The 27369-nt window shown below is 37.0% G+C and overlaps 1 protein-coding gene across 1 annotated transcript in view; it reads left to right on the top strand.

Annotated features, from left to right (window-relative positions):
• Positions 1–27369, top strand: part of PACRG (parkin coregulated) — a 514981-nt gene that overhangs the window by 285185 nt on the left and 202427 nt on the right. The window contains exon 4 of the mRNA XM_068551104.1: positions 19181–19330. Within this exon, the coding sequence (XP_068407205.1) occupies positions 19181–19330 (150 nt within the window). The remainder of the gene's footprint in view (positions 1–19180; positions 19331–27369) is intronic.

Raw genomic sequence — 27369 nt, 5'->3', positions numbered from 1 at the left:
ACTGAGAAGAGGGAAACTAAAAATGTCAGAGCAGGATTAATGTCCCCCCAGAGGCACAGAGAACAATCAACTGCACAACATGGAATTGTAAATGTAGACCACCACCTTAAGAATCTCCCTCCGAAAAGACAAGAATAAAAAAGAAGGTGAGGAAGGACTATAAAATGGAGAACATAGGACAAAAGCAGCAGCTAAAAGTTATAGGGGTTCCCAAGAGGAATCATCAAAGCAACAGGAATAGAAATGATAATGGCAGAAGGAATTGAAAGAAATTTTCAGAGATGAAAAATATCCCTTGTTTTGCAGGTAGAAAAGGCTCATTACAAGCAAAAACATCTGGACAGGGAAAAAAATGGTACACACCAAGAAATAAAAATAACTGGGGCTAAGACATTTTTCGTAAGAGTAAATTCCAGACAGCAATGAGAATTGGAGGAGAATCACCTTATGTGCATTTCATCCCTGTCATATGAGTAGCAAGACATGATGTAACAAACTGAATGAAAATTGGTTTAAAAAAAGAAGAAGGAGAAGGAGGAGAAGAAAGAGAAGGAGGAGAAGGAGAAGAAGAAGAAAAGACTCACGGACTCAGTGAGCATAATGCCCTCCTGCCCTTCGTACAAAGGGTTACTGTGGATGTGCTCCAACTCTCAGAGAGTAAAGCCAAGATAAGAACCCAAAAATGAGAATGTCATAGTTTGAAAAGCAAGTTGCATTAAGAGCTACTAAATCTAGAGTTAAGTGTAAATAGTTGATGGAAAAGAGTTTCAAAACTGCAAGAAATGTCAAAGAATCATTTTGCAGTAATGTGGCAAAAATAATTCAGAGAAATTGGGTATAAACCTTCAAAGTCAATGGAGAAGATAAAAGTATTTAAAACAGAGTCTATATATTAAAAGAATGACATTGAATAGGCAGCAAGGAAGTGCTGAGCCAAAAGCTCAAAATAAGGTGAAAATGTGAAATCAAATATATCAACTATGAAAATTAACTTTCAGATTGGTTTGTGAAAAACAAAATCTGAATATAAACTCTCTCTATATATATAAAAACAAAATAATACTTAAACATTTAAAAAATAAAATCTATATTGGGGAAAATGAAGAAAAAGAAAGCAGGTGTAGTTATTTCAATTTTAGAAAAGTAGAATTTAATGAAAAGAAGTTTTATGTGTGTAAAGAGGATCAATTTATATTGATAAAAATGTTCACAATAAAGATGTTATTGTCATGACCCTTTGTGCTGTGCAAACCATGACATCATGTTTTAGAACAACAATCAGCTGCTATACTGATATTTTTTGCCTCTAGAAGAAGAGTAGACCTCTTGATTGAGAGACAATAAGATGTTGGTCCTTCCTCCACTGCCTGACCTTGGGGCCTAAAATCTACATATAGTCTTTACCAACCCAAGGGGACAGCCTACTGTCTAAAGCACCAATTCCAAAACTTCACTGTGCACACAAATCATCTCCAGACCCCAGTAAAATGTAGGTTCCACATCAGTAGGTATGAAGTGACCTGAGATGCTGCATTTCTAAGAAGCCCCCAGTTAATGCTGCTGCTGCAAGGTCAAGACAAGGGTGACCAGGCCAAGATTAGACTGGGACTCCTCAGACCCTCCCACAAGATCCTGGGCATGAGAGCAAGGTGGGGAATGAGCTGGTGGAAAATAGATGAATGATCATTTCTCTTACATGTAATAAAACCAAAGACACTGCTTCATTCATAATGTGACTAATTAGAGAAATGTAAGGTTCAGTTTTTAGGCCTTAAAAGTAACCATTAATAGATTAAAATAGATGGTATATCAGATGAAGTACTAGGGAAAGAGAACTGAAACACTGTCATTAAGGAAACAACTTTAAAAAAAAAAAGACAAGGGAGATTGCAAAAAAAAAAAAAACAACGAATGAGATGACAAAAGGAAAACTAAATTATCTGTGATGATCACAAATAAATGGGAGAAATAATCACTAATCACAAGAAAAAAGCTTTGGTGTGGAAACTTCTTTGAGAGGTTGTTCCCACTGATTGTTCCCAACAGTAGGGTTCTGATGAGAGCTGCCAGTCACTGAGAAATGGTAAGAATCTGGCTCTCTTACCCAAACTTGCCTTCTTTCCCACTCCACCCTTCCAATATAGTTACATAGTTTTGGATAAATCAATAATCAGTTGTTACACTATTGTGATGACATAAATACTGTTCACTGCAAATCACACCATTACTATGATTGCATTTCTTTCTTAGGCAACTTGTTTTTCTTAGCATTGAAAATTGCCTCTCATTTTGTTTGCTTGTTTCGTATATACTTACTATTTCTTTTCAAATATTTCAGGATCTAGCAAATGAATATTATTTTCCAGATGTTCAGAGCATCAGACAACTCATCAATTTTCTTTCTGTTCATGGAGATACCCCTTGCACCCTCCCCCTTTCTGCTACTTCTCCTTACTCCTCTTTCACGTTTGACCTCTTTTTTTCCTTTGCCGTTTGTCCTATTTTCCTCATTTTTAAAGTGCACATCTTCCAGTAGTTTCTTGTAAGTATATGAAAGGTATATTTTTCAGGCCTTGCTTATCTGAAAATTCTACCATCACACTGTTTATTAGTTTGGCTCCACTGAAAATCATTTTCATCCAGAATTTTGAGGTCATGTCTCTGCTGCCTCCCAGGTTCTTACATTGCTTAGAAAATCTTGATGCCACTTGAGTTTCCAGCCATTTGCCTGTGGCTTGTTTCCCTCAGTCTCTGAAAGCTTTCTGGTTCTTCTCTTTATCGCTGGTAATATGAAATTTCATGTTGATATGCTTTGATGTGGCTGTGTTTTCATTCATTGTCCTGGGAAATTTCAATTTAGAGACATATGTCTTCCAGCACTAGAAACTTTTCATGTATTATTCCTTTAGTAATGTTCTCCCTCTATTTTCTCTTACTTCTCTGTCTGTAATTCCTGCTACTAATATATTGCACCTTGTGGGCTGTTTCTCGAATTTCTTTATCCTTTTGCTCATATTATCCAACTCTGTCTTAGTTCTACTTCCTGGGAAATTTCCTTGACATTATCTTCCAAAAATATGATTGAATAATTTGTTAATTATCGTAATTTTATTTTAATCTCGTTGTTCTTTTAAAATAGTATTTTGTTCCCTTCTTTTATGAACACATTATGCTCATTCTCTTATCTCTCCATGAATATTTACTATAGATTTGTAGGATTTGGGTGTTTGTGTATTTGCTTTTTTGCTTTCTGACTCATTATATCCTTCCTTCCCTCATTCAGTAACAATTACCTTCCTCTTTACTAGATTTTAAGACTTTCCCAATCCTGTGTATAGATCAACAGGATAGTGTACTAGTGTACTAGTGAGCATAGACTATGGAATCAGACTGCTCACCTTCTAATCCTGGCTACACTGTTTAGTTGCCACGTGATCTGAGGCGAGTTGCTTTACTCCATGTAACACTGTTGCCTGATCTATAAAATGGGGATAATATTATGCATTTATATTTTCTCTCTAATTTATTGTCAGCCAGTGGTTTCTGTACTTTATGTTTAGTATTTTTTAAAAGTCCCACCTTATTTCTATTCAACTTTATGGTTTATAAATTTTTAATTTTTTATTGAAGTATAGTTGATTTGCAATATTGTGTTAGTTTCAGGTGTACAACATAGTGATTCAATATTTTGATAGATTATACTCCATTTCAAGTTGTTATAAAAGATTGGTTCTATTCCTTATGCTGTACATTATATCCTTGTAGCTTATTTATTTTATACATAGTAGTTTGTACCTCTTAATCCAATACCTCTATCTGGCCCCTCCCCCTTCACTCTCCCCATTGGTAGCCACTAGTTTGTTCTCTATATCTATGAGTCTGTTTCTGTTTTGTTACATTCATTCTTTTGTTTTATTTTTTAGATTCCACGTATAAGTGATAACATACAGTCTGTGTCTTTTGCTGACTTATTTCACTAAGCATACCATCTAGGTCCATTCATGTTGTTGCAAATAGCAGAATTTTATTCTTTTTATGGCTGAGTAATATTCCGTTGTGTGTGTGTGTGTATATATATACTGTGTGTATATATAGTGTATACACACATGTATATATATATCACATCTTCAAGGCAGTTGGTTTATCTATTTTCCTTAAGTTTTTGGTTTGTTTTGCTTTTGTATCATTTTACATTAAAAGCATATTACTTTTATTTTTATTGTTTCTCTTTTGGTAATCACAGCATGTGAGGCTATGACTTTGCTTCTGTGTGCAATTTTGAATTAATTCCATTTATTTTTATACGTATGTTTCTCCTTGTCACTATATTATAGATTGTATTTATAGTTCTGATGATTCATTTGAACAAAATAATACATTAAAATTTACAAATATTTAGAGATTTTTGTCTTCATGGTTATTTTATTTATATTTATTGCTCTGTGGCAAGAGAATATGGCTTCTCCTCTATTTACATTTTTTTGGGAATTTACTGAGGCTCTTATTAGGCTATAGGAATGCTCAGTTATTGTCATCATGGAGGCTGAAAAGAAAGTGAATCCTCTCTATGATATATATCTTAATATATATTTATTCTATCATGTTCTTCAAATAATTTATGTATTATTTTCTCTTTCACAATTTGTGAGGTCAAAGACAGAAAATTATGCTAAAGTTTCGCACTACAAAAGCAAGGAAACCACCATATGTCTTGGAAGCTTTCAGTGGGCTAGGCGCTTTCCTGGAATCATATTATTCAATCCAGCTACGATAATCCTCATTTCACAGGTGACAAAACTGAGGCATGTAAAACTTAAGAACAACATCCATGTCATACAGTTGCCAAATGGTAGAATCAAGATTTGAATCATATCTGGATCTCCTGAGCTTCTTCTCTTCTTTACAAAATTCAGGGCTGCATCTATCACTGCAAATGACTTTTTTTAGGCACACATGGAATATTTACAAAAATTAACCATGTCCTAGCCCATAAAACAAGTCTCAAAAAATATCAAAGCATGGAATTCATACAAAGTATGTTGTGCAACTAAGATGCAATTTACGTTAGAAATCAGTTTTTTAAAGCAATAACTAAAACATTCCCATATATTTTGAAATTGACATGTACTTTTATATACCCCATGGGTCAAATAAGAAATTCTAATGAAATTATAAAGTATTTTAACTGCACAATAATGAAGATATCACATAAATTACATATTAAAAACTTACCAAAATATTACATAAAAATGTTACAAAAAATTACATTAAAATATTTACCACATATGACATGGTAAAGCAGTGTTCAGAAGAAAATATGTAGCCTTAAACATGGTATCAAAAAGAAAAAAAGGGAAAAATAGTAAATGAAGTATCCATCTCAATAAATGACAGGAAGAACAGTAAAAGAAAGTCAAAGGAAGAATAAATTATTAGTATAAAAGCAAAATAAAATAAAAATAGAAAACAGCCATGCAAGTGAGAGCATCAAAAACCAAACATTGTTTGGTTTCTTGAAATGATTAATAAAATTGATAAACATTTGTAAAAGCTTATAAATAAAAAATGAAAAAAATGAAAGGCAAAAATAACCAATATCAGAAATAGAAAAGGAAATGTTATACAGACCCTACAGACATTGATAGGATATCTTGATAGGATATTATAAACAACTTTATCCCTAAAACTTTGAAATTTCAATGAAATGGTCAAATTTTTGGAATACATAACTTAACAAAATTGACACCAGAGAAATAGAAAATAAGTTAAAGTACAAACAGTAGTATAACAAGTGAAGAAATTAAGTTAGTAATTAAAATTCCTCATACAGAGATAACTCAAGGCTCACATAGCCTCACTGGTTAGTTGTGCCAAAGACTTAAGGAAAAAATAATTTAAATCTTGCACAGATTTTCTCAGACAATGAAAATAGAGAATATAGACTCCAACTCATTTTATGGTGCAACATAAACTTGATACCAACAAGGACATTGCAAGAAATTGCAAGAAGGAATCTTCCAGGACAATCTCATTCATGAATATCAATGAAAACTTTCTGAACAAAATTACTAGCAAACTGAATCCATTGATATATAAAAATGATAATTTCTCATGACAAAGTTCATTTTATTTCAGGAAGATAAGATTGGCTTAACATTAGAAAAATCAGTTAATGCCATTTACATTTGTGTATTAAGGGGTAAAAATCAGATGATCATCTCAAATGATGGTAAAAAGCACTTGATAAAATTCAACACCCATTTCTATTTTTAAAACAAACTAAGGATAGAAGGGAGTTCTCTTAATATGATAAAAGGAATTTTTTTTCAATCAGAGCAGGCTAGGTTATATTGAAAGAACAACCAATCTCCAAAATCAAAAGCTTAAAACAATAGTGACTTTAAAAAGTTCTGTTTCTCATATCTGCTACGCACCTATTGCAGGTTAATGGGGCAGGTGGGGTGTTCTGTTCACTATAGTTGCTTAGGGGCCAGAATGTATAATCCTACCATGGACATTATGGCTAATATATCATAGAGTCTCTGGATTCTGTTATAGTCTTTTGAAGAGTGTCAGTTCAAATTCTAATGGAGAGTTAACCTGCTAAACACAAACTCTAAACTTTGTCTTCCCTGTGGTGAACAGGAGGCTAAGTTCTTTCATCTTCAGTTCTTTCACCTTCCAGCCTCTGCTTATCATCTGGGCCTACTGAGATCTCTCTCATGTGTGTAATCCTTAGAGATCAGCTAAGGTAGAGTTTTCTTGCAGGTTTTTTGTTTACCTCATCTGTGGGTCTCTACCTTCCAGGATCCCCCCCTTCTAATTTTTTACATACTCTGCCAGCCCAAAACTCTGTTCTCTGATACCTCAATTAAATATACCTTCTACTTCCTTCTGCCTCATGACACACACCTTAGTTTCTGTAGGCAAAAACTTTTCAACTCAAAATCTTACCTAGTACACTTCCATCTTGCAAGGACAGACTCCCATCCAGCTTCTGCCTACTTTCCATTCTTTGGCATGGCATTCAAGGATTCCCATTAAATATCTGGCTGCAAATTATGTTTCTGACTTAATTTCTTACTATTTCCCCTCATGCACCCCATGCTCTAGCCAAACTGATTGTGCTATAGCACTTGTCTTGCCCTTTTCTATCTTTGCTCTTTGGGGCATACCCATTCTCACACATCCTCAAATGCCTAAACGTTAAGGAACCTTCAAAACCCACTTCCAATAGGAATTGTCCTGGAGAGCCTCTTCTGATTGCCCTCTCCCTCCCTACCCTCAACTTCAGTCCTCTCCCCACTCTGCCTTCCTATTCCCACAGAACTTTGAATTTTTCTCTCTTACGTCACTTAGAATATAATGTTAGAAAGTGATATGTCCCCACAGCATCTAATGTACTGGCTAGTACACAGTAGATGCATCAAAATATTTGCATAATTTATTTAATCAGGTACATAACTGCTATCCATACTGAAATTTGTATAGGTGTCATGATCAAAAGTGTGAAGTGGCCATTTAGGCTTGCCACTGTACTACGTGTTATATAAAAACTACCTTGTAAGAATCTCTAGTATGAAACAGCAAATAAAGCGTATAATGATATAATGCTTCCCATTTATTGGAGAAATTATTTAAGTAGTGAGAGTAATTGTTTATTCATCTACATTCCCTCATGTGACTCTTTGTTTATGAGCAGTAACATACATTTGTGAGATGGTCTACTAGGAGACAAGGTGACCTGGCTAAAGAATTACAGAAATATCACTGATCTACAAATAGGTCATAAAACAGTGGCCTCATTAGGAGAGCTCTAATGAGTTGAGGTCACCCAGCTATAAAGGACAAACATGCACAGACACAGCTGAAGCAATTTAAACAATACTATTTTCAAAAGCAAAATGGTATTTTTAAAGAATGCCCAGTGGAAGAAAACATACCAAGTAAGAATAAAATATGAGAATCTGTATCACGATACAAAAATTATTTTGAGAATTCTATTTAATTAGAAGGGAACAAGTCCAATTGAACTGCATTATTCTTTATGATCTCATAATTTCACTTATATCACTTGAAATTTTCCAGGTAAATTATTTTAAAGGTGTTAAAAAGTAATAATTTTTAATTTAAGAAGAAAATATATTATTCTAAAAATATGGAAAAATTCGTGTATTACTTAGGATTATTTTGATTACAAGACAGAAAAAGAAAACTAATTCAAAGCTTCATAAAGAATTAGGTTTGCTTAATAATTCACATCACTGAACAATCCAGGGTCTCATTTCAGGCTTGATTTAATCTGGTGGCTTGCCAGTGTCACTCTTGTTCTGTTTTATGCATGGTCATCTTAAAGCTGGCTCCCTTTTTGGCCTCAGGATGCTCCAATCCTGGAACTACATGCTTACTTATTTATACCTGTAGAAAAGAACAAGTGCCATTGTCCTTTAATTTCCAGAAAAAATAAAAGTCAGAGGTGCACCGTGATTGTACCACATGCACCAGCTTAGAACTATGGCCAAGGGGGATGGAACACACTGACTCAATTAACCCAGATCATGTAACCTACCCATAGTACAGGTTAGTGGAAGTGAAAAGAGGTAGCTTCTCAAAACGCCGTGAATTCTATAGCAGAGACATTTACTGCACACCAAACATCTATCGCCTCCTTAGCATTTCTCAGTTATGCAGTTATGCGGACCATGGGACTAACTTTGCCGACACGCTGTGAATGGAAGAAACGAGATGTGCGTTCCCTTCAAACCAAGCATTTCAGAGCCGGTGCACAGTCCTCTGTCTTCTCCTCACCCCCATGTTGACATGAACTGGGTATCTACTATGAATGAGAAATGATCCTTTTCTGTGTGAAGCCACTTAGATTTTAGGCTCAGTCTATTACTACAGCAAACTTAACCCCTACTGACCAATTGATATTCCCAAATGAGAATTCATAGCTATCGAGGTCAATAGACTCTGGAATCTTAAAGCTTGAAACATCCATCCATTTTCTGAGGAAGCTTCAGTAGGTGGTGCTAAAGACCATGTTCCTCTGTCCTCTCTGAGGATTAGTGTGGCCACTGGAGAAGCCATGGACCTGGTTTCTGGGTTCTAGTGCTGGCTCTACCATTTTGTATAAATTAGTCTATCTCCTTGAGTTTGGGAGATTAATCCTCATCTCCAAAACAAGGGAATTAATACATACCACAGATAGTTGTTGTGATCATTAAGGGAGGTCGTGTAGAAATGCCCAGGTCAGGTGATAAGCAGGTTCTTAATAAGTGTCGTGTTGAATATGAGCAGTCATAGCCAGGTGGGGCTGTAAAATCCAGTTACCTGATGGAGGCTGCTCTTTCTCCTTTCCTCTCTGTCCATTTCTCTCACACTCAATCTGTCAATTGCCTACCGCCTTTAATTCCCTAATAAAGAAAGTCATAATATAAAAACTGGTGTCCCTCTACATGAAGTCCTATACATAAATAATGTGTTAGTGGATGCAAGATGATAGCAGTCTGAGGCAGAGACTAGACATTCACAGAAGTATTTAAACAGTTACCTGGTCACTTGCCAGAGGAAGAATTCCTTCTGGACCTGTGAGGGTGAATAAAAATCAGGCCTATCCCTGTATGAATAGGGAAAAAGACTCAGAATGATCCAAAATAAAAATGATGAGAATGGAGATTATAGCTGTCGATGCCAGAAAAACAGAATAGAATAAAAGAGAGAAAGAGCTAACAATAGCATTATTGCATTTTCAAACTGAGTTCACCACATATTGGCTGTTCCTTTTCCATTCTCAAATAAAGAAACAAATTCTATCACTCTTCCTGTATAGTGTGATAATTCAGAACAAGGGCTCTGAAGTCAGACTATCTGGTCAAAATTCTAACTCTGCCACATACCAGCTATCAGACAAGTTAATCACTTTGGGGATCAATTTATAAAACAGATGAGAATGGCACCCAACTTATGGTTAGTTTAGTGATTAAATAAGATAATACATTTCAAGCTCTTAGCAGAGGATGTAGTGGGTGATAAATTTTATCATCATCACCATCATCATCATTCTCTGTCTGGATTATGACAACAGATTTTGGACACCCAGGCTAAAATCTCCTTTTGTTAACTTCCTCCTTCCACATGAGAGCTGAACTCTAGTCAAGGAATAACACTACTGCAGAGTGTTGCTTGCTTTTTCAGAAGATGCCAGGAAACCCAGCTTCATCAGGATGACTTGTTCCCCAAGAACAAACCACTTAAGCTCAGGTCCCAGCAGGTGTCTGTTTTGCTCAAAGTCCACGCTAGAACCTGTGTTCACTGTGCAGCACTCAGCATTCCTCCTGAGCAGGCTCCAAGTCTGGCCCTGTTGTCCACCAGGATTTGGTGGGATGCTGGGAAGAAGTGGGGTCTAACCATAATGAGCACAGGCCCTGGGCTCGTGCAAACCAGACCACAGCTGGTCATTAACTAGCTGTGTGGTTTTGGTCAATTAATTATTTCATCTTTCCCAGGGGATTATAAAACCAACTGCCCAGGCATTATGTAAGGACTAACAGATCATACAGGTAGGAAGTTTAGCACAGTGCTAAATCACAGTGGTAATAATAGTAAATTATTATTTTTACCTCCTTGGTGTTCCTTCATGGCCGTGTCTTTACAGACTTCCCAACTTTGGGTCATCAAAAAATTGATAGATTTGGATTGTATAACTTTCATCCAAGTTACAATAAAAATGTTAGATGGAAACTGGACTAGGTCAAGTATGGACCACTGCAGTATTCCAGTAAGGACTCTGCAGGTCGATACCAAACCAACAAGGCATATTACTGAAATTCAGTTATTCACACAGTAAGGAAAAAAGAAGAAGCCTAACTTTTCAACCATTTCTGTATCTTGCCTACAAGAGAGTTCTTGTCAGATGCCTTGCAGTATAGTCTGTTTGTGATCTCTTTTATGAGTAAACTTGTTCGAATGCGTGAGGTAAGCCTGGCCTGACATTCCAAAAAGCTCACTCTGGCTCCTAGAAATCACGCTGTTGTCCCAGGAGCTCTCAAATCACTTGCTTAAATAATCAGTCCTAGAATTTTACCAGATATTGATGTCAAGCTTAGCAGTGTGTAGTTTTTCAAATTCCTTCTTTGGGGAGGGAAGGGCAGCTCCTTTTTGGAAAGTGATGTATTTACCCATCTTCTATTTTGTAGCACAGCTCTCAACTTTCTTGTTTTGTGAAAAGCCTGTGTGTACTATATTCTTCTTCATAGTCCACTACTTCTGTTATCCTAAAGCTGGAGCAAACTTAGACACCTTTTCTCAACCAGAGGAAAAAACATAACCATAATTCTTAGAAGCAGTGCCTGCTTGTCACAGCACATTGTCACTTGGTCTTACTCTGAGAATGGCACCAAGGCTGGCTAACTGCTTCCTTTGCTCATCATTCCATCTGTCACCCAACTCCCTCAAGCTGAACTGAGCCAGTAGTGTAGGGACAGGGGAGCAGGGTACTCCAAAGAGACAAATCCTCCTCTGCTTTCTGACAAAGCAGGGTACTGATAAGTTTACTCTCAATTACCCTTAGAGGCTTCAGTATGTATGAGAGCAAAAACAGGCCCAACCTTGGTTGCAACAAGATTGAAGAAGGGTGTGTTGAATGACATTGTTCTTCAGGTTCCTCTATGTCTAGAAAGTTGTGAGTACTAAATAGATCATGCTACTGACTATAATGTTGAGACCATTCTGGTAACTGAATACTTTCATTCATTTAAGCAAATAATATTAACTGTGTATCTATCTTTAAAACTAAGTGTTTAATGGAAAGAAAGACCAAACACTGTCACTGAATACTAAGTTGCCTTCTATGGTCCTAAAGTCAGAATATATTCTTGTCTATCAAAAAAGAGAAAAAGTTAACCACTTGTAATGACAAAGCTTTGATGGAAAAGTCTGAATTTTGCATAAAGATAATTCCTTTCTGTATGAGATGAGAGAAAAAATGATGCTCTTTTAATATAACACTTATTGGAGAACAATGAATTAAAGAAAAATGGTAACAATTATGATAGGCTTACTCCATGTATATAATAGCTAAGCTAAGTCTCTGATAATTTAATTGAGAACTCAGGCCACATCATATTTATTTGTATAGCAATTGAGTTCTGTTTTGGAAGGAGGATAATTTCTACAATTTTGAAACCTAAATTTGGTTTGAAAACATATTTGAATTCATCATATTCAGAAAACTAAAAATGTGTATGGTTAGCGCCCCTTGACTAGCAAAATTTATATTCATTTCAGTCTAATTCGACTAACATGATACTGGGTGCAGCAATCTCAATTATTAATTAAATATTTCAACATCAGAAAAAATAATACTTAAAATACTTTAAGACATCTATAATAGGCAAATTCATAGAAACAGAATATAGATTAGAGATTACCAAGGGCTCAAGGGGAAGTGAGTGGGGAGGGGTTTTTTTAAAGAGGTATAGAGTTTCTATTTTGGGTGATGGAAAATTTTGGAAATAGTTAGTGGTGATAATTGTACGATACTGTGTATGTAACTAATGCCACTGAACTGTACACTTAAAAATGGTTAAATAACATTTTATATTATACATATTTTACACAGTAAATTGAAAAATATATCATTTAAGATATCAAGATAAATAAAAATGATTCAAACACTAGTAAACCTAACCAAAGTATACAGAATCTACTTGAAAAATACTATAAAGCTTTTCCGAGGAGTTTCATAAAAAACAAGAACAGTTGAAGAGATACATGTTCCTAACTGGAAAGATGGCCATTTCCCCCAAATTACTATCTAAATTTATTGGAAATTTTATCAAAGTGCCAAGCATACTTTTTAACTTGACTAAATTATTCTAAATTTTCTCTCAAAATGTAAATAGTTAAGAATAATCAAGAAAATATTGAGAAAGAATAAGGAGACAGGGCCAGAATTCTGCTACATTAAAACATATAAATTATAATCATGAAGAATAATATTTTAGGGAAATATGCAAGGTACATTGATTTTTTTAAAAAAGCAGTGTTAAAAAAAAAAGGTATTTTTTTTAATAGAATAAAATCCAGTGTCTATATATGGCAATGGATAAGATAGTCTCTATTGTATCTGAGCTTATAAATCTCCAGTATTTACTGTGTTTACATTCTATTTTCAAAATGAGAGCAGAGTGAAAATACACTTTATAACCTTCTTCTTTACTCACCTGTATCTTATAAACATTTTCCTATTTTAAAAATATTTTCTATTATATGACTTTAATAACTATAATTTTCCATTGTATAGGTATACCAGATTTTACTTAAATAAGCCAGTGTTTTGGGGAACATTTAGATGGTTTATAATTATAAATAATACTATTGATACATCCTATCCTATAACTCTTTCTGCACAGCTGCATACTTCCTTTGACTAAATGCCAGAAGTGAAATTGCTGGGTCAAGTGTTACATGCATGTTGCTATAGAAAGATTGTGATGGTTTACAATATGGTACCTAGGAGAGTGCCTCTTTTCCCAGGCCTGTTTCCATACTGAGTATTAAATTTTCAAAAACTTTTTGTTAATATGATATTCAAAATTATAGAGTAGTGTTTCATTTCATTTGATTATCAATGAAGTTGAAAATTCTACAATAGTAATTGTTCACTTGTATTTATTAATTTGTGTATTGTCTATTTATATTATATGCCCATTTTTTAAATTAGCAGTTTCAAACTTTTATTGATTTGTGGTAGCTATTTGTATATCAAGGATATTAACATTTATACCATATGTCAAAAATATTTTTTAGAATTTATTGTTTGCTTTTACATTTTGTTTGGTGTATCCAATTTTAAAAGAAGTAGAAATATTTCCATCTATTCCTGATTCCACAGTAGTGAATCATATCTAATAGTAGAAAATGTTCTCACTTTGCAAAAACTCATGGCAATAATGGATTTTATGCTTGAGAAAATCATACATGTAACTTACAACCATCTAAGATGAATGTTTCACTACTTTGACTTTAAATTACTTTTTTCTTATTCTTCAACAATTTCCATTCATCTGGAAGCTCTATCTTGTTGGTTATACTTGAAAGCAGTAAGCAGTACAATAGAAATCTAATTTTCTGAATATAAAGTTTCCCCTGGTTGATCTATAATATCAGATCATTTCTCATGTAGATTTCTCATGTTAGACCCTTTTCAAAACCTTAAATCTTGAGTTCAGAGTCCTCACTTAAATCTTGACAGTTGCTTTCAGGCCCATCAACACAAGAATAAACACATTTCTTCTCTTTCAAGCTATAGAATCATATTCTCTTTATATCTGTTAACATACTTTTTCAAAAGAAAAGAACTTTGTTTCAAAAAAAAAAAAAACAAACTCTTTTTTATTTAGTTCTACTGGGACAGTAAGAACAAAAAGACTTCCAACTTAATGGTATACCTTAACTCCCCAAGAATGAGGGAAAAAAATAGAACTGAGGAACTGAAGTGGAAATGGGCAATATAAAAAAAATCCCTCTTAGATGAAGTTAAGGGGCTTTTATAGCGCATACCATGGCTCTATTTCACAGCTACTGCAGAAGTTTTAGAGCCAGTCCCTGCTTATTTAGGATGCCTCAGGGTTCCATTTTAGATGTCATTAAGAGTAACAGTTGAAGCATTTTACTTGTCAGTCTTTGTCAATTCAATAACATTTTTCACAATCATGTTAATTCAATCAGTGTTGCAATGAGATAAAATAATTATTTCTTAATAGCTATTATTACTATCCATGGTGAGAGAGATTATTAATTTATCCCCAGGTGATCAATTAGCCATATGTACAGGGATAAACCTAATCAACAAAAGTTCGATGTTATTATTACTCATATATATAAAAAGGTTTACTCCTTAATATATTCTATATGGCAAGACTCTTCGCTAACATTGGTAGTAGATGAGCATACTTTAGCCTGTTTTATTGCAAGCTTTGGCATGTATACTCTAAAAAAGGGCACTTGACAAGCCAGCATTCAGTAGGCACTACGGCCACCAAAATCTTTTCTGCAGTCACCAGATGGGCTCTACACATGCTCAGATAGCTATCTCTTCTAATACTTTCAGTAGGTTCTCCTACTTGTGACTTTATAGTGTCAACAGAAAGGCTTTCTTGAAAAAAAAAAAAAACCCACAAAATGGAATGAAATTATATACACTCAATTTTATTTATTTTAATATATAAAAAATTAAAACAACAAACTCATGTAATTCTGTTTCAATGTCTAATCCTTCCTGACTAAGCAGTTTATAAAATATTTAGCTGGATGTGGCTGTGAGTCCTTTTTAAGAAGTGGGGTGGGATAGAGGGACGAATAGAAAGAAAAGACAGAAACCCAGGATTTTAGACATCTGATTCTATTTGGCTGATAAGACAAGACAGGACCTAGGGATCTTTTAGCTTGGGGAAAAGTACTATGGCCTCACTCTCCTTTTATGTACATTTACACATACTCACATCCTTCTTCCCACCATTTCTAAATGATCCCAAGGAAAACACATACACAATGATAAAAGCATTTGGAAGACTGCTTCTTTGCTATCTTGGGCTTTGTTCCCACATCGCTAAGTAGAATTTTATCCATTTGAGCTGGAGTAGACCTTATAAAAGAAGTCCTTTACCCAAGAGGGGGCAATCTAGCATGCCGTTCCCTCTCCTTCACCCTAATAACATCTACTCATCCCTTAGGTCCTTACCTGTGTCTGGGAGCCTTCCCTACTTTGTAGGCTGGGCTGAATGCCTTTTTGATTTGCTGTTTAAATACCATATCCTTCTTATGAAATCTCAACACACGTGTAGTATTTGTTCAATATCTTCTTCCATACTATATTGTAAGCCCCAAGGGGCTGAATACTATATCTGTCTTGTTCACTTCTATATCTCCAATTCTTAAAACAATAACTGGTGCATAATGCATTCTCAATAAATATTTGATGAATGAGGATTAAGTAAACTAATATATGTAAAGTGCTCAGTTTAATTCCTGGTATATAGAGGTGCCCAATACATGTTAGTTACTAGTATACGAACCATCACACAGATCTGCGCAGTACCAAACCCTAAACATGTTGAGCTTCATTGGTAGACTTTTTGAAAGAATGTGTACTGCCCATAATACTCAGAATGACATTTCTGCAGGCTCCCAGTTCTCTTCTGTTAAATGCAGTTGCGTCAGTAAGCAGGGATCAATAACCTCTGGCTTCCTAAAAAGACAAAACAATTTTAGCTTGGATAAGACCAGAAAAAAGGATCCCCACTACCACTACAAGACACTCTACCTGACCTTCTCCCTCTCCAACTTCCTGTGGTTCTCTGAAGCTCTGCTCTTGAGCATCTCATTACTACAGCTTTTAGGCTAAATTATAGCATTCTATTTTTAGTTGTTTCTCAGAATATATGGTATGGTCTGCAGTGTGTCTAAATGCTGTAATAATGAGCCATCATGCAGTCAAATTCCATAGTTATATTTAACTTGATTCCTTGCATTGAAGCTGAGCCTTCTCTATTCATTGTATTTGTGTTTGCTTTCAAACCAAACAGGAATGTAGTCTGAACTGGACCAGAAGTTGTGAGGTTTCCCTGAGGTGTTTTCATACCTCAACCCCCATTTTTTTGCTGGAGGGGATGAAGCTGACCACACTTTAGTTTTAAACACTTCCTAGTGCTTCCAAAGAGAATAGCTGTGAAACCACTAAATGATACCTTATATTCTTGTATTTTCAATTGAGAATTTAGTTTGGTTCAAACTTACCTTAAGTGTCACCCTTGTGCCTGGCTAGTTTGTACTTTATTCTGTAGGAAATGGTGTGGGGGAGACTCTGAACTCTGTGAGCAGGTAGATTATCAAATATGTTCTAAGAAGGTGAATTCAGCAGCAGTGTGAAAAGACAGGTTGAGGGAGTGGAGAAAGACAGAAAAAAGGCAGGTGGGTTAGGAAGGTATGGCGGTTCTCCAGTAGTGGAGTTCTAAGGGCCAGAATCAGAGGATAGATGGAGAGGATGGAGCCCCAAGACCAGAAGAGTGGAGGTGAGGATGGAGCCCCAGGATCAAGGGAGAGGTGGTGAGGATGGAGACCCAGGACCAAGGGAGAGGTGGTAAGAATGGAGCCCCAGGACCAGAGGAGAGGTGGTGAGGATGGAGACCCAGGACCAAGGGAGAGGTGGTGAGGATGGAGCCCCAGGACCAAGGGAGAGGTGGTGAGAATGGAGCTCCAGGACCAGAGGAGAAGTGGTGAGGGTGGAGCCCCAGGACCAGAGGAGAGGTGGTGAGGGTGGAGCCCCAGGACCAGAGGAGAGGTGGTGAGGGTGGAGCCCCAGGACCAGAGGAGAGGTGGTGAGGATGGAGCCCCAGGACCAGGGGAGAGGTGGTGAGGATGGAGCCCCAGAGGATGGAGCTCCAGGACCAGGGGAGAGGTGGTGAGGATGGAGCCCCAGGACCAGAGGAGAGGTGGTGAGGGTGGAGCCCCAGGACCAGAGGAGAGGTGGTGAGGATGGAGCCCCAGGACCAGGGGAGAGGTGGTGAGGATGGAGCCCCAGAGGATGGAGCTCCAGGACCAGGGGAGAGGTGGTGAGGATGGAGCCCCAGGACCAGAGGAGAGGTGGTGAGGATGGAGCCCCAGGACCAGGGGAGAGGTGGTGCGGATGGAGCTCCAGGACCAGGGTAGTGGAGGTGAGGGTGGAGCCCCAGGACCAGGGGAGAGGTGGTGAGGGTGGAGCCCCAGGACCAGAGGAGAGGTGGTGAGGGTGGAGCCCCAGGACTAGAAGGCTAGAGGTGAGGATGGGAGGAGGACACAAATTCAAGAGCTACTTCAAAAACAGAATAAGATGACTTGGCAACATGAAGAATGCAAGGGATGAGAAACAGATTTTGACCCTGGATACCTGGGAACCTGGTTGTATCAATACTAAATATGGGGTAAATAGGGAAAAGATAAAGTTTATGGGGGAAACTTATCTTTGGAACAAACTGAATTTGAGGTGATAGCAAGACACAGGCTACTGGAAATGTGAGCTGGAGTTCAAGAACAATGTTAGGACTGCCTCACAAGTACAGTGACCGTGTTGTCATTCCTTTGGATGGACTGGTTCCTTTTGTCCCTCCATAAATGGCACATGCTTTAAAGTCATAGTCAATTTTTTCTTTAGAAGGTAGAATATTACAAATAAGAGCCTCTGACTTTGTCCTGAAGTAGTCTCGGGCATTGCAATTTATCAGTCACCACCTTTGACCCTCTATAATAGATGCTTTATATGGCTTTTCTATTTAAATCATAGAATTTTTGGCCATTTTAGAAAGTAAATAATAGGTTCCCATGGTTAAGGACCAAGAAAGTATGGGGGAGTTGGCCAAGTTTATACAGCCAGTTATCCGTGTCCTTGTCCCTGGCCCTCTGCATCCCCACTGGAGCAGGTTTCCAGACCCTGCACGTGGGGAACACCAGGTAACTTACTGTCTCCTGTTCTATCTCTGCAGTACAGCTTGTTACTGTGCATTCAGAATTGTTCTTTAAAAACATTTTGTATGCCTTTGGTATCTTAGTTATATACTGTTAATTCCTTCTGAAGTTCTGAACGTTAAAAATTTTTGCTTTTCTTCCCTACTTTCTTGAAAGTCTAAATATAGTCACTTTATGGTCACTTCTACCAACAATGTTCTCGATGTTTGTAACCAGTCTATAGTTTCTACTCATACACAGCATAACCAGTCTCTTCTTCCCCCAAAAATGTTTTTTCATGGCAATAGTTTTAAGCATAGCATGGATTGCTAACTGAACGGGATTGTTGCATAAAACGTTATGTGCTGTCAACCTTCATGGGGTCCTTTAGCGACACGAACTGATCTTTTACCTTTCATGCTACTTGTCTATCACCAGCCTCTTCTGTGAAGGACAATGAATTGCTTTCTTAGGATTGATGAGGAGTCAGTGCAAGTCGGGAGAACAAATAATACACAAACAAGATCCTGTTTACAGCATTAACAGTGCATCATTCAAAGCTGTAATAACCAAGGCTCATCCCATTGGTGATCCCCAGTAGAGTACAGTTTAATTAAGTGGTCTACGAGACGACTTCCCTTAACATTGTAGAAATGAATCTTTCTATTTTTGGCTTGTTCCTTTTCCTACTGTATAGATGCCTTGAACCTCCGAAACCGACAGGTCATCTGCGTCACTCTCAAAGTCCTACAGCATCTGGTTGTGTCAGCTGAGATGGTGGGTGAAGCTCTGGTGCCCTATTACCGTCAAATCCTCCCCATCCTGAACATCTTTAAGAATATGAATGGTGAGTTATCCCAGAAGTCAAAATGTCTTTTAAGCACTAAAAAAGGGAGTGGTTTGAGGTAGAGTTAATTAGCAACACATTTAGGATTTATTATTGCATATAAACCAAGATCCATTCGGAGATCTAAATAGCATAACTCCTACCTCTTCTCCTGCTACTCCCTAGGGAAATAGTAAAATTAACAATTTTATTTATTACTCCTCACATGTACAGCTTACTTACTCAGTACAGAAGCACTAAAACAGTTCTATAATCTTCCAGTAATAAAATTGTAAAGTTTTTTTAACAGTCTTTTGAATATGTTAGTAGGTTTTGAGTTTGTCCTTTCTCTTGATAGTAATTCTACCTTTAGGTATTTCCTGTTAAAATTATAGTCAGTTTTTATAATTGATTTAAGTGGAATTTTTAAAGCAATACTATTAAAATCTGGTACAGGCGGTTTGGAGAGTTTTAATATAAGTTCTCCTATTTCTATTAAAAAAAAGAAAAATAGATGATTCGTAGTTACTTAGCTGATGGTATGTACTGATTAAATATATATATGCTGACGTATTTATTTTTTAAAATAGTATTCTATAAGGTTTGGAAAGCACTGATGCACTCAAGTGAATCTGCTTCACCCAAAGGTATTAGCAAGTTGTGGTGATCTCCTGGCAGGCAGTGGATGTACATCTGTTCATTGACACTGTGATTTTCCTTTTGTACCTCTTGAAACGATGTGAATCTAATTTTCTTTTATGTTGCTAACTTTGAAGTTCCATACTTCTCATATGCACAGTGTAAGTCAACATTTGAAGTTAATTTCTGACAGCCATGTAAGTAAGTTAGTAATTTAGTGGAACAGTGCATGAAAATTTTGCAACATGATCTGCTTATTGTACAGACAAGAAAAAATCAAACTAAAAACTGAACATATGACAGCTTCAATCACAAAGAAGTCCTTTTTTTGGAATCATTATTTTTCATATATTTCCTAAATTGCTATTAAAAGTGTCCCTAATCAGGCAGACTATTCAGGAAATCATGGGATCATCAGAGTCTTTAGCTGTTTTTCAGGAGTAGGGCCTACTTATATGTTTAATATTAAACATTTTTAGTAAAAAGGACTTCAACTGGGGTTATGGGAGCTTAAGAATGTTCATAATGGAATGAGTTGATATCCATTCCAAAATATCTAAACACTACAGAGTTAATGTGGTCATTTAGATGAGATGGTCACTCTTTCAGGAAAGTAAAAACTGGGTGTTAGTAATTCAGTCTTTTATGATCTAAACTGAAAGTTTTAGTAACAGCATTTCTACTTTGTGGAAAATACTTGCTTAAATATTCTTGATTCATAATTCATATTTTTACTGCATAGCAGCATCAAATAAGAGATAGATATAAAGACAAGAATGCTAGAGATAAAGACAGAAATGGAAGAATCAGGGAACACTCACCCCCAGAAATCTCAGTTATAGTTAACACTTTTGAAGTGTGTGATTCACAAATGTTTCCTCAATAATCCTCACAGAAACCTATGATGTATGTACAATTACTATTTCCATTTTTTAGCTGCAAAAGTTGCCTCTCTGTAACTCTTCCCCTCCATAAACATTTGCTTCTGTACTTGCCTCTCATGGAAGATGAGTGCCAGCATCCCCCTCCCTTGCTTGAGTAGGAGTAGGGGTCACCATGCGCGTTAATGCTCTCCTTGTCCTACAGTGGGATCCGGAACTTGAATCTAAGCAACATTTTGTATCTTTGTATAAAATAAGAAAGACAGTGATATTCAAAAGATGATTAGAATCTCCCTCATCCTCAAGGAACCCTGTAAAGAAGAATAAGCACAGCTGCCACTAAGACAGATAAATCTCTTGGGAGCTCTAGACTATTAAACAAAAGCAATTGGTTTCTACATATTCCTCATTATACTACTTATTTAATTCTTTAACTTACAAATGTTCATATGCTTCACAAAAGCAGTGACTGGGTTTAGGAATACATCTCCTGTTTATTTACAGTTTATATCATGGCCTTAATTGGTCCCACACCTAGCTGATTATTTTGGAACATTTCTAAATGCATGCACCAGGAATTCTACATTCAACTATTTTTCTGGTTAATATCTTTCTGACATTTGAGCAGAAAAACTATTAGCTTCAGCTTCATTTTCTACTTATCTTAGAAACCTGTCAGTACAATGCCAGAATGCAGTTTGCTGTATTTCCAGAGGGTCATCTTACAAAATTGGAGCATTCTAGCTCTAAAACTTAAAACTATTCTTCAAAGTGGCTGTTACCACAAATACAGTTCTACCAGTAGAAGCTTATCATAGGATTTCCAATTACAATACTATTTTCAGTCTAAAACTAATTTAGCTTTAATAGTATTTTAATAAACCTTGCTTCATGATTATATTTTATTCATATTCACAGAACCATATATACATTTTTATTTAAGCAGGTGTCTTTAGTAACAGATGTATTTAGTTACAATTAAAAATAAATTAGAAATTTACAGCATGTAGCATTAGAAAAAATATTTCATCCTTAATTTCAATGTATCTGAGAATAATTTCATTTTCTGTTTCCTTTTTCCCTACTTTCATGTAATCAATGTCTTGTTAAATTCGTATTCAAAGATATATTTTTCCAGTCCCACAACAAAATATTTTTGAGAGTGAGACCCAATATAAATGACCAAAAGAATGAAAGAGAGAATATTCCTTCAAATATAATGACCTTATCCTTCTGTTAATGTTCCCTTGAAGCACAAGCTTTAGCATAATTCTACTGCCTGCTCCTTTTTGCAATTTCTGTCCTATTTTAATGTCAGTGGACTTTCTCTGAAATGATCAGAGGGGCTGAGTAGCTAGCGAACGCACAACCATGTCAGCAGTCTTCCCAGGGCACCGGTGGGAACTAGGTAGACCGGGGGGAGCACATGACACTGGTAGCACCAACCTGTGTCCCCATCCACACTTCTACAGGTAATGAAACTTACCACCAGCCCCACAAGATCAGTCCTGGTCTAGGAGAAAGAGTGGCTTTGTATTTCTATCTATAAATAACGTACTTTCACAGGTTTTAATTAGGCTATAGTTAAAACAACAACAGACAAATCGGTGAATTGCAATGTGGAATAAAGAGTAATATTTGGGAGCAGAAGAGATGTGACCTTAGGCAAATCATGTGACTTCTCTGAACTTAAATTTCTTCATCTGCACAAAATATTTATAATAATGTCTTTTTCATAACATTGGCAAAACAATTTGAGATAATGTACACCCCTTCATGTGGGGCCTGGCCTTGACTGAATATTAAATGAGATAGTCATTATTATTATACAACATTATATACACATACAATGTTATCCCTGTATGATATTATATACAAATATAGCAATACTGTATAAATTAGTATGTAGCAGCTTGAAGAGGTGATTTAATGTATTGTATCCCCTGGTCACTTCTGTGAGCCTGTGAGTGAGGCGTGACCTCCGGGTTTCCCCAGCGGCTGCAGTCCCTTTGCTTCAAAGGACTCACCTTGCCTCTGACTACCAAATGCCAGGTGGGTGGCCAAATAAAGTAAGGACAATGGGATTCATTCAAGGATAACTGGTTTTCAAATCCATCCCTTCCTGGCAAGCTCAAACATGTGAGTGCGGTTTGGGGGAAGGTCATTATCTTAAAAAGAGAAGCTGAGTGTGACAAACCAGGATCAGGGTCCTCTTTGGAAGAGCCAAGCTAGTATCTAAGCTCGAACTTGTTTTCTTTAATTCTAAACAGTGAATTTTGGATATCTAAGACATGCTGTCTTTCCAGTGACTGCTGTGGGGTGAAAGAGAAAGAAGAGTTTCTATAACAACAATTTCCTCTTTCCTGTGTTCTTTCACAAATGTTATTAAAGGTTACAGAAAATTAAGACAATAGGAATGCTCAATTTATAGCTTTCAGAGATGAAGGTACAAAATTAATGATGCAGTGTATTGCATTTGAGAAGCATGAGCCAATAAATGGCATTAAAACATTTACAGCTAAAATATGGGGCTCTGCCAGCAGATTAAGGCTATCCAACAACCGTGTTTTTTGGAGGCAATCCTTATTTTGGTACTTTTGTTTCTAATTGCACCAGCAGTCCTGAAACAACCTCTAAGGGATATAGTTCAGAGACTCCAGGTATCAGCAGCTCTAAGAGTACATTAACTTTATGTCACAGAATATGCAAAAGTAAATGTAATAATGAAATAACATGTTCCCAAGTGTGTGAAATCAAATAGTCTTTGATTTATCTAGGATACTTCTAAGATGTATGCCATAGACTAATAGAAGTCCATGAAAAGAGATTTAAAATTTCCAATTCAAATTCAGACACATTAAATAACACAGGAAATGAGAATGCATTAAATTTGCAAAATTTTGGAAAGTTTGTACCAGGTCTTTCGCCCTGAAATTTAAGTAGTTTCTAAAAAATAGAAACAACTGTTTTCTACTGATAGTCTTTTCAAACAACTTCTAAGGAGAGCCTAAGAATTCTCAGTCAACCTGCTTCAGACCCTTTTTAGATATTTTTGTGAGTTCTATGATACCTATTTTCATGGTCCTTTAAACTGTTGATGAACTTTTGAGAGCTGATTGTTCACCAAAAATGTCTTCAGTTCTTATGTCTTATAACTGACTTGTATAAAGTTTATTTCACAGAGCTTTTAATTTAATTTTGAAATTAAGGTTTATTCTCCCATGGAGTTCTATACAATTTTTAGTATGATTTAGAAATTTGCTTCAAAGCTCCTTTGGAATCATTAGGCTTATTAGATTTGAAAGTCTTTGAAAGTCCTAAGTTTATTGAGGAAAGTGTTAGAATACTACTCCAGAATTCCTGAAAGTTAGATTTGGAATGATCATGTATCTATCTAATCTCTTCTGAACTCTTCTTCCACTCAGATATAACTAGTTGGTCTGAAAAGAATCCTAGGATCCTAACCAAGCTGGCAGATCCATGTAGGTGCCCTTTGATCTGCACCTCTCTCCACATTTACTAAATATCAGACTATTGGTTTCATAGCCAAAATGTGTTGGGATTTCTTTTTCCTGTGAGGAGTGTAGCACACTGAGAAGAATTAGGTGCTTAATATGTGTTTGTGTGGAATTTATTCACTATCCCAGTCTGCATGACCAATACTTATTTATTCAGTCTTGTCCTAAAGAGCCTCACTATTTCCTGAGGTAGCCCATCCTACATCCAAAGAGAAAATCACTTCCTACAGTGAATGAAATATATGCCAAATATTTCTATCTGGCTTATCTCTCTAGTCTAAACCACACAGAATAATACCTAGTCCCTTTTCCAAATAACAGGCCCTCAAAAAATTATATAAAACTTTCCTACCCCTTCAATCTTCACTTCTCCAAGATCAATGTCCCTTCTTCCAAGCATTCTTTATAAGCAGAGATTTCAGAGCCTTGAAAATCTTAGGGGTTGGAGATGGTAGACCCATGTACCTGTAAACACTGACGGCTCTGCAATGATCCAAGAGAGCAGCCCCAAGGGACAGATGGTCCTGGGAAAAGCCAAGGCTTCTGTGACCTCATTTGATGCACCTTATATGTGGTCAGCCCATAAAATGACCATCTTACTACTGTGAAATCTTACCATTATGTTGGGGTCAGGTGCATACTTTAAATTGCCTCTATCTGCTCTTCTCTGTAGACCCTCATGATTGCATCTGCCCAGAGGAAAAATTATTCTCAGAGTTGTCTATCTATATATAGAAACACATGACCTGGTAGGATGATGACCAAGGGAATCAGAATCTAGTTCTGAAGGCTGTTTATTAGTTTCCTAGGGCCACTGTAATAAATTACCACAAACTGGGCAGCTTAAACAACAGAAATTTACTGTCTCACAGTTCTGGAGGCCAGAAGTCCAAAACCAAGGTGTCAGCAGAGCCGTGCTCTCCAGTCTTTAAGGAAGAATCCGTTCTCCACCTTTCTCCTAGCTTCTGGTGGGTCCAGCACTCCTTGGCTTGTAGATGCATCACTTCACTGGCTGCCTCCATCTCCACATGACAGTTTTCCCTGTGTGTCTGTCTTTGTGTCTCTTCTCTTCTATTAAGATACTCGTCCTTGTCAGGTTTGGATTAGGTGCCCGCCCTACTCCAGCATGACCTCATCTTAACTTTACTAATTACATCAGCAATGACCCTATTTCCAAATAAGGCCACATTTGGAGGTTCCAGAAAGGGCTTGAATTTGGGGGGATGCTATTCAACTCGGGACAGACCATGTAACTCTTTCCCAGGGCGTGTGGAGGTGCGGCCCCATGCTTGATGAGTAAAGTTGGAGGTTTCGCGTGCCTTCCATTCCCTCACATCTCCATCACTGAACAAGGACTGGCTGCACAAAACCTGATGAGAACTCCCCCTGTTAATAACAAGGAACAATTCTCTTCCTTTCCCCTTCATCAGGAAGGGGGTGTTCAGTTAAGAAAGGAAAAGGATCTAGGTAAGTTTGGAGTAGAGGGGATAGCAGGAGATTTTTTTTTCCTTCGATAATGTTGCAAACTGACAAAGAGAGGTGAGCGAATGCTTTCGCAGCTCTGGGCGCTGCCCGGGATATCCCAGACTCCCAAGGGCATGCTGCCACCCGCCTTCCAGAGGACCCCAGGCACCCACTCAGGGTGGCAGACTGCACTGCCTGCGCCTGTCCCTGCCCAACCAGCTGGGCAAGAGGGTCAGGCCACTCTGTACCTGAATGGGGTTTGGATCAATAAATAGGGGTTCAGCTTGTGAACCAGGACAGGTGGAACAATGTGTGGGAAAACAAGAGATGGGAGAGTGTTTAAGAGCAAAGCTTCTGTGTCAGGGTTGCTTGGGTTTGAATCCTGGCTCAGGGTTTGTGACCTTGGACTGGTTACATAACTACTCTACGCCTTAATCTTCATTTGAAAAGCAAGTTGTGGATGAAAAACTGCTCATTGACCTGCAGAGAACTGCAGGAGGTCGTTTTGTAGGAGTGTGGGCAGCATGAGGGTAAGGGGAATAGATGACGAAATGTGAGTGAAATTGCTTTACAGATTAGCAGGTGTTACAAGTCTGTCACCTGCATCACGAGGTTGTGGAGAAAACTATATGTATGTAGTTTTGTGTTCCTTCAAAGAAAGTTAAATGACATCTATTAGAATTAATATGATAATTTAGTAAGGTGATTAGACGCAAAATAAACGTTCAAGAATCAATTTTTTTTTTTTAACGTGCCAGCAGTCAGAAAAACAATGCATTGTTTTCTAGATGCTAATAGTTCCTACTTGCAGAAATATTCCATCAGAGATAAACTTTTACTGTTCAGCTCTCCCTCCCCTGGAAGATAGTTTTAGTTCCTTCTTTGGATTTCCTAATTCATTTCAGAAGAGGGCAGAAGTATTTACCTAATCAAATGGCTTTACCTTGGTAAACCAGAAGTTTACGAAGAATTGCCTGCCCTGATGTACTATTGAAAACCCAGCCTCTTTCCAAGACAGACACTGCTTTCAGTTTCTCAATAGCTTTTATATTTGCAGTTTCTTTTTATGAATCTTTCCAAATCTGAGTGTTCAAGTTTCATCCTGGGCGTCCCAGGTTCACTTGCATTTGCTACATCATTCTGGTTTTGCCACTGCTCCCACCGTGTGTAACTTCACCTAAAGGGATCAGACTGTCAGAAGAACTCCGAATTGCAGACAAATTCTCGGCCCAGGCACATCTTGATAGTCTCAGACCAAAGGCAAGTTTGATGGATCGAATTTGCATAGTTAATCATAAAAAAATCAATTTCCATTATGGAAAGAAAGGCTTGACCTGCTAGTTGGAATGGGCCACATGGCCTACACCCTGATTCTTGACCTTGAGGGACCATCCTAAAACCAGTCCAAAGACTCTCAGGAAACAGCACCAGAAGCAAACCCAAACATCACGTCCTCCCAGGAACCTCCCCTGATCCCCCTCTGATTTGTAGAATGGAGTCCCTCTTCTGTAGGTCTTTCCAAAATCTCTCATGCTGGGTAGATTCTATTTCCTGGGTT

The sequence above is a fragment of the Eschrichtius robustus genome, chromosome 9 (assembly GCF_028021215.1).
Source record: "Eschrichtius robustus isolate mEscRob2 chromosome 9, mEscRob2.pri, whole genome shotgun sequence".
Lineage (NCBI taxonomy): Eukaryota > Metazoa > Chordata > Mammalia > Artiodactyla > Eschrichtiidae > Eschrichtius > Eschrichtius robustus.
The sequence above is the reverse complement of the archived record's forward strand: the minus strand, read 5'-3'. Positions and strand labels throughout refer to the sequence as shown.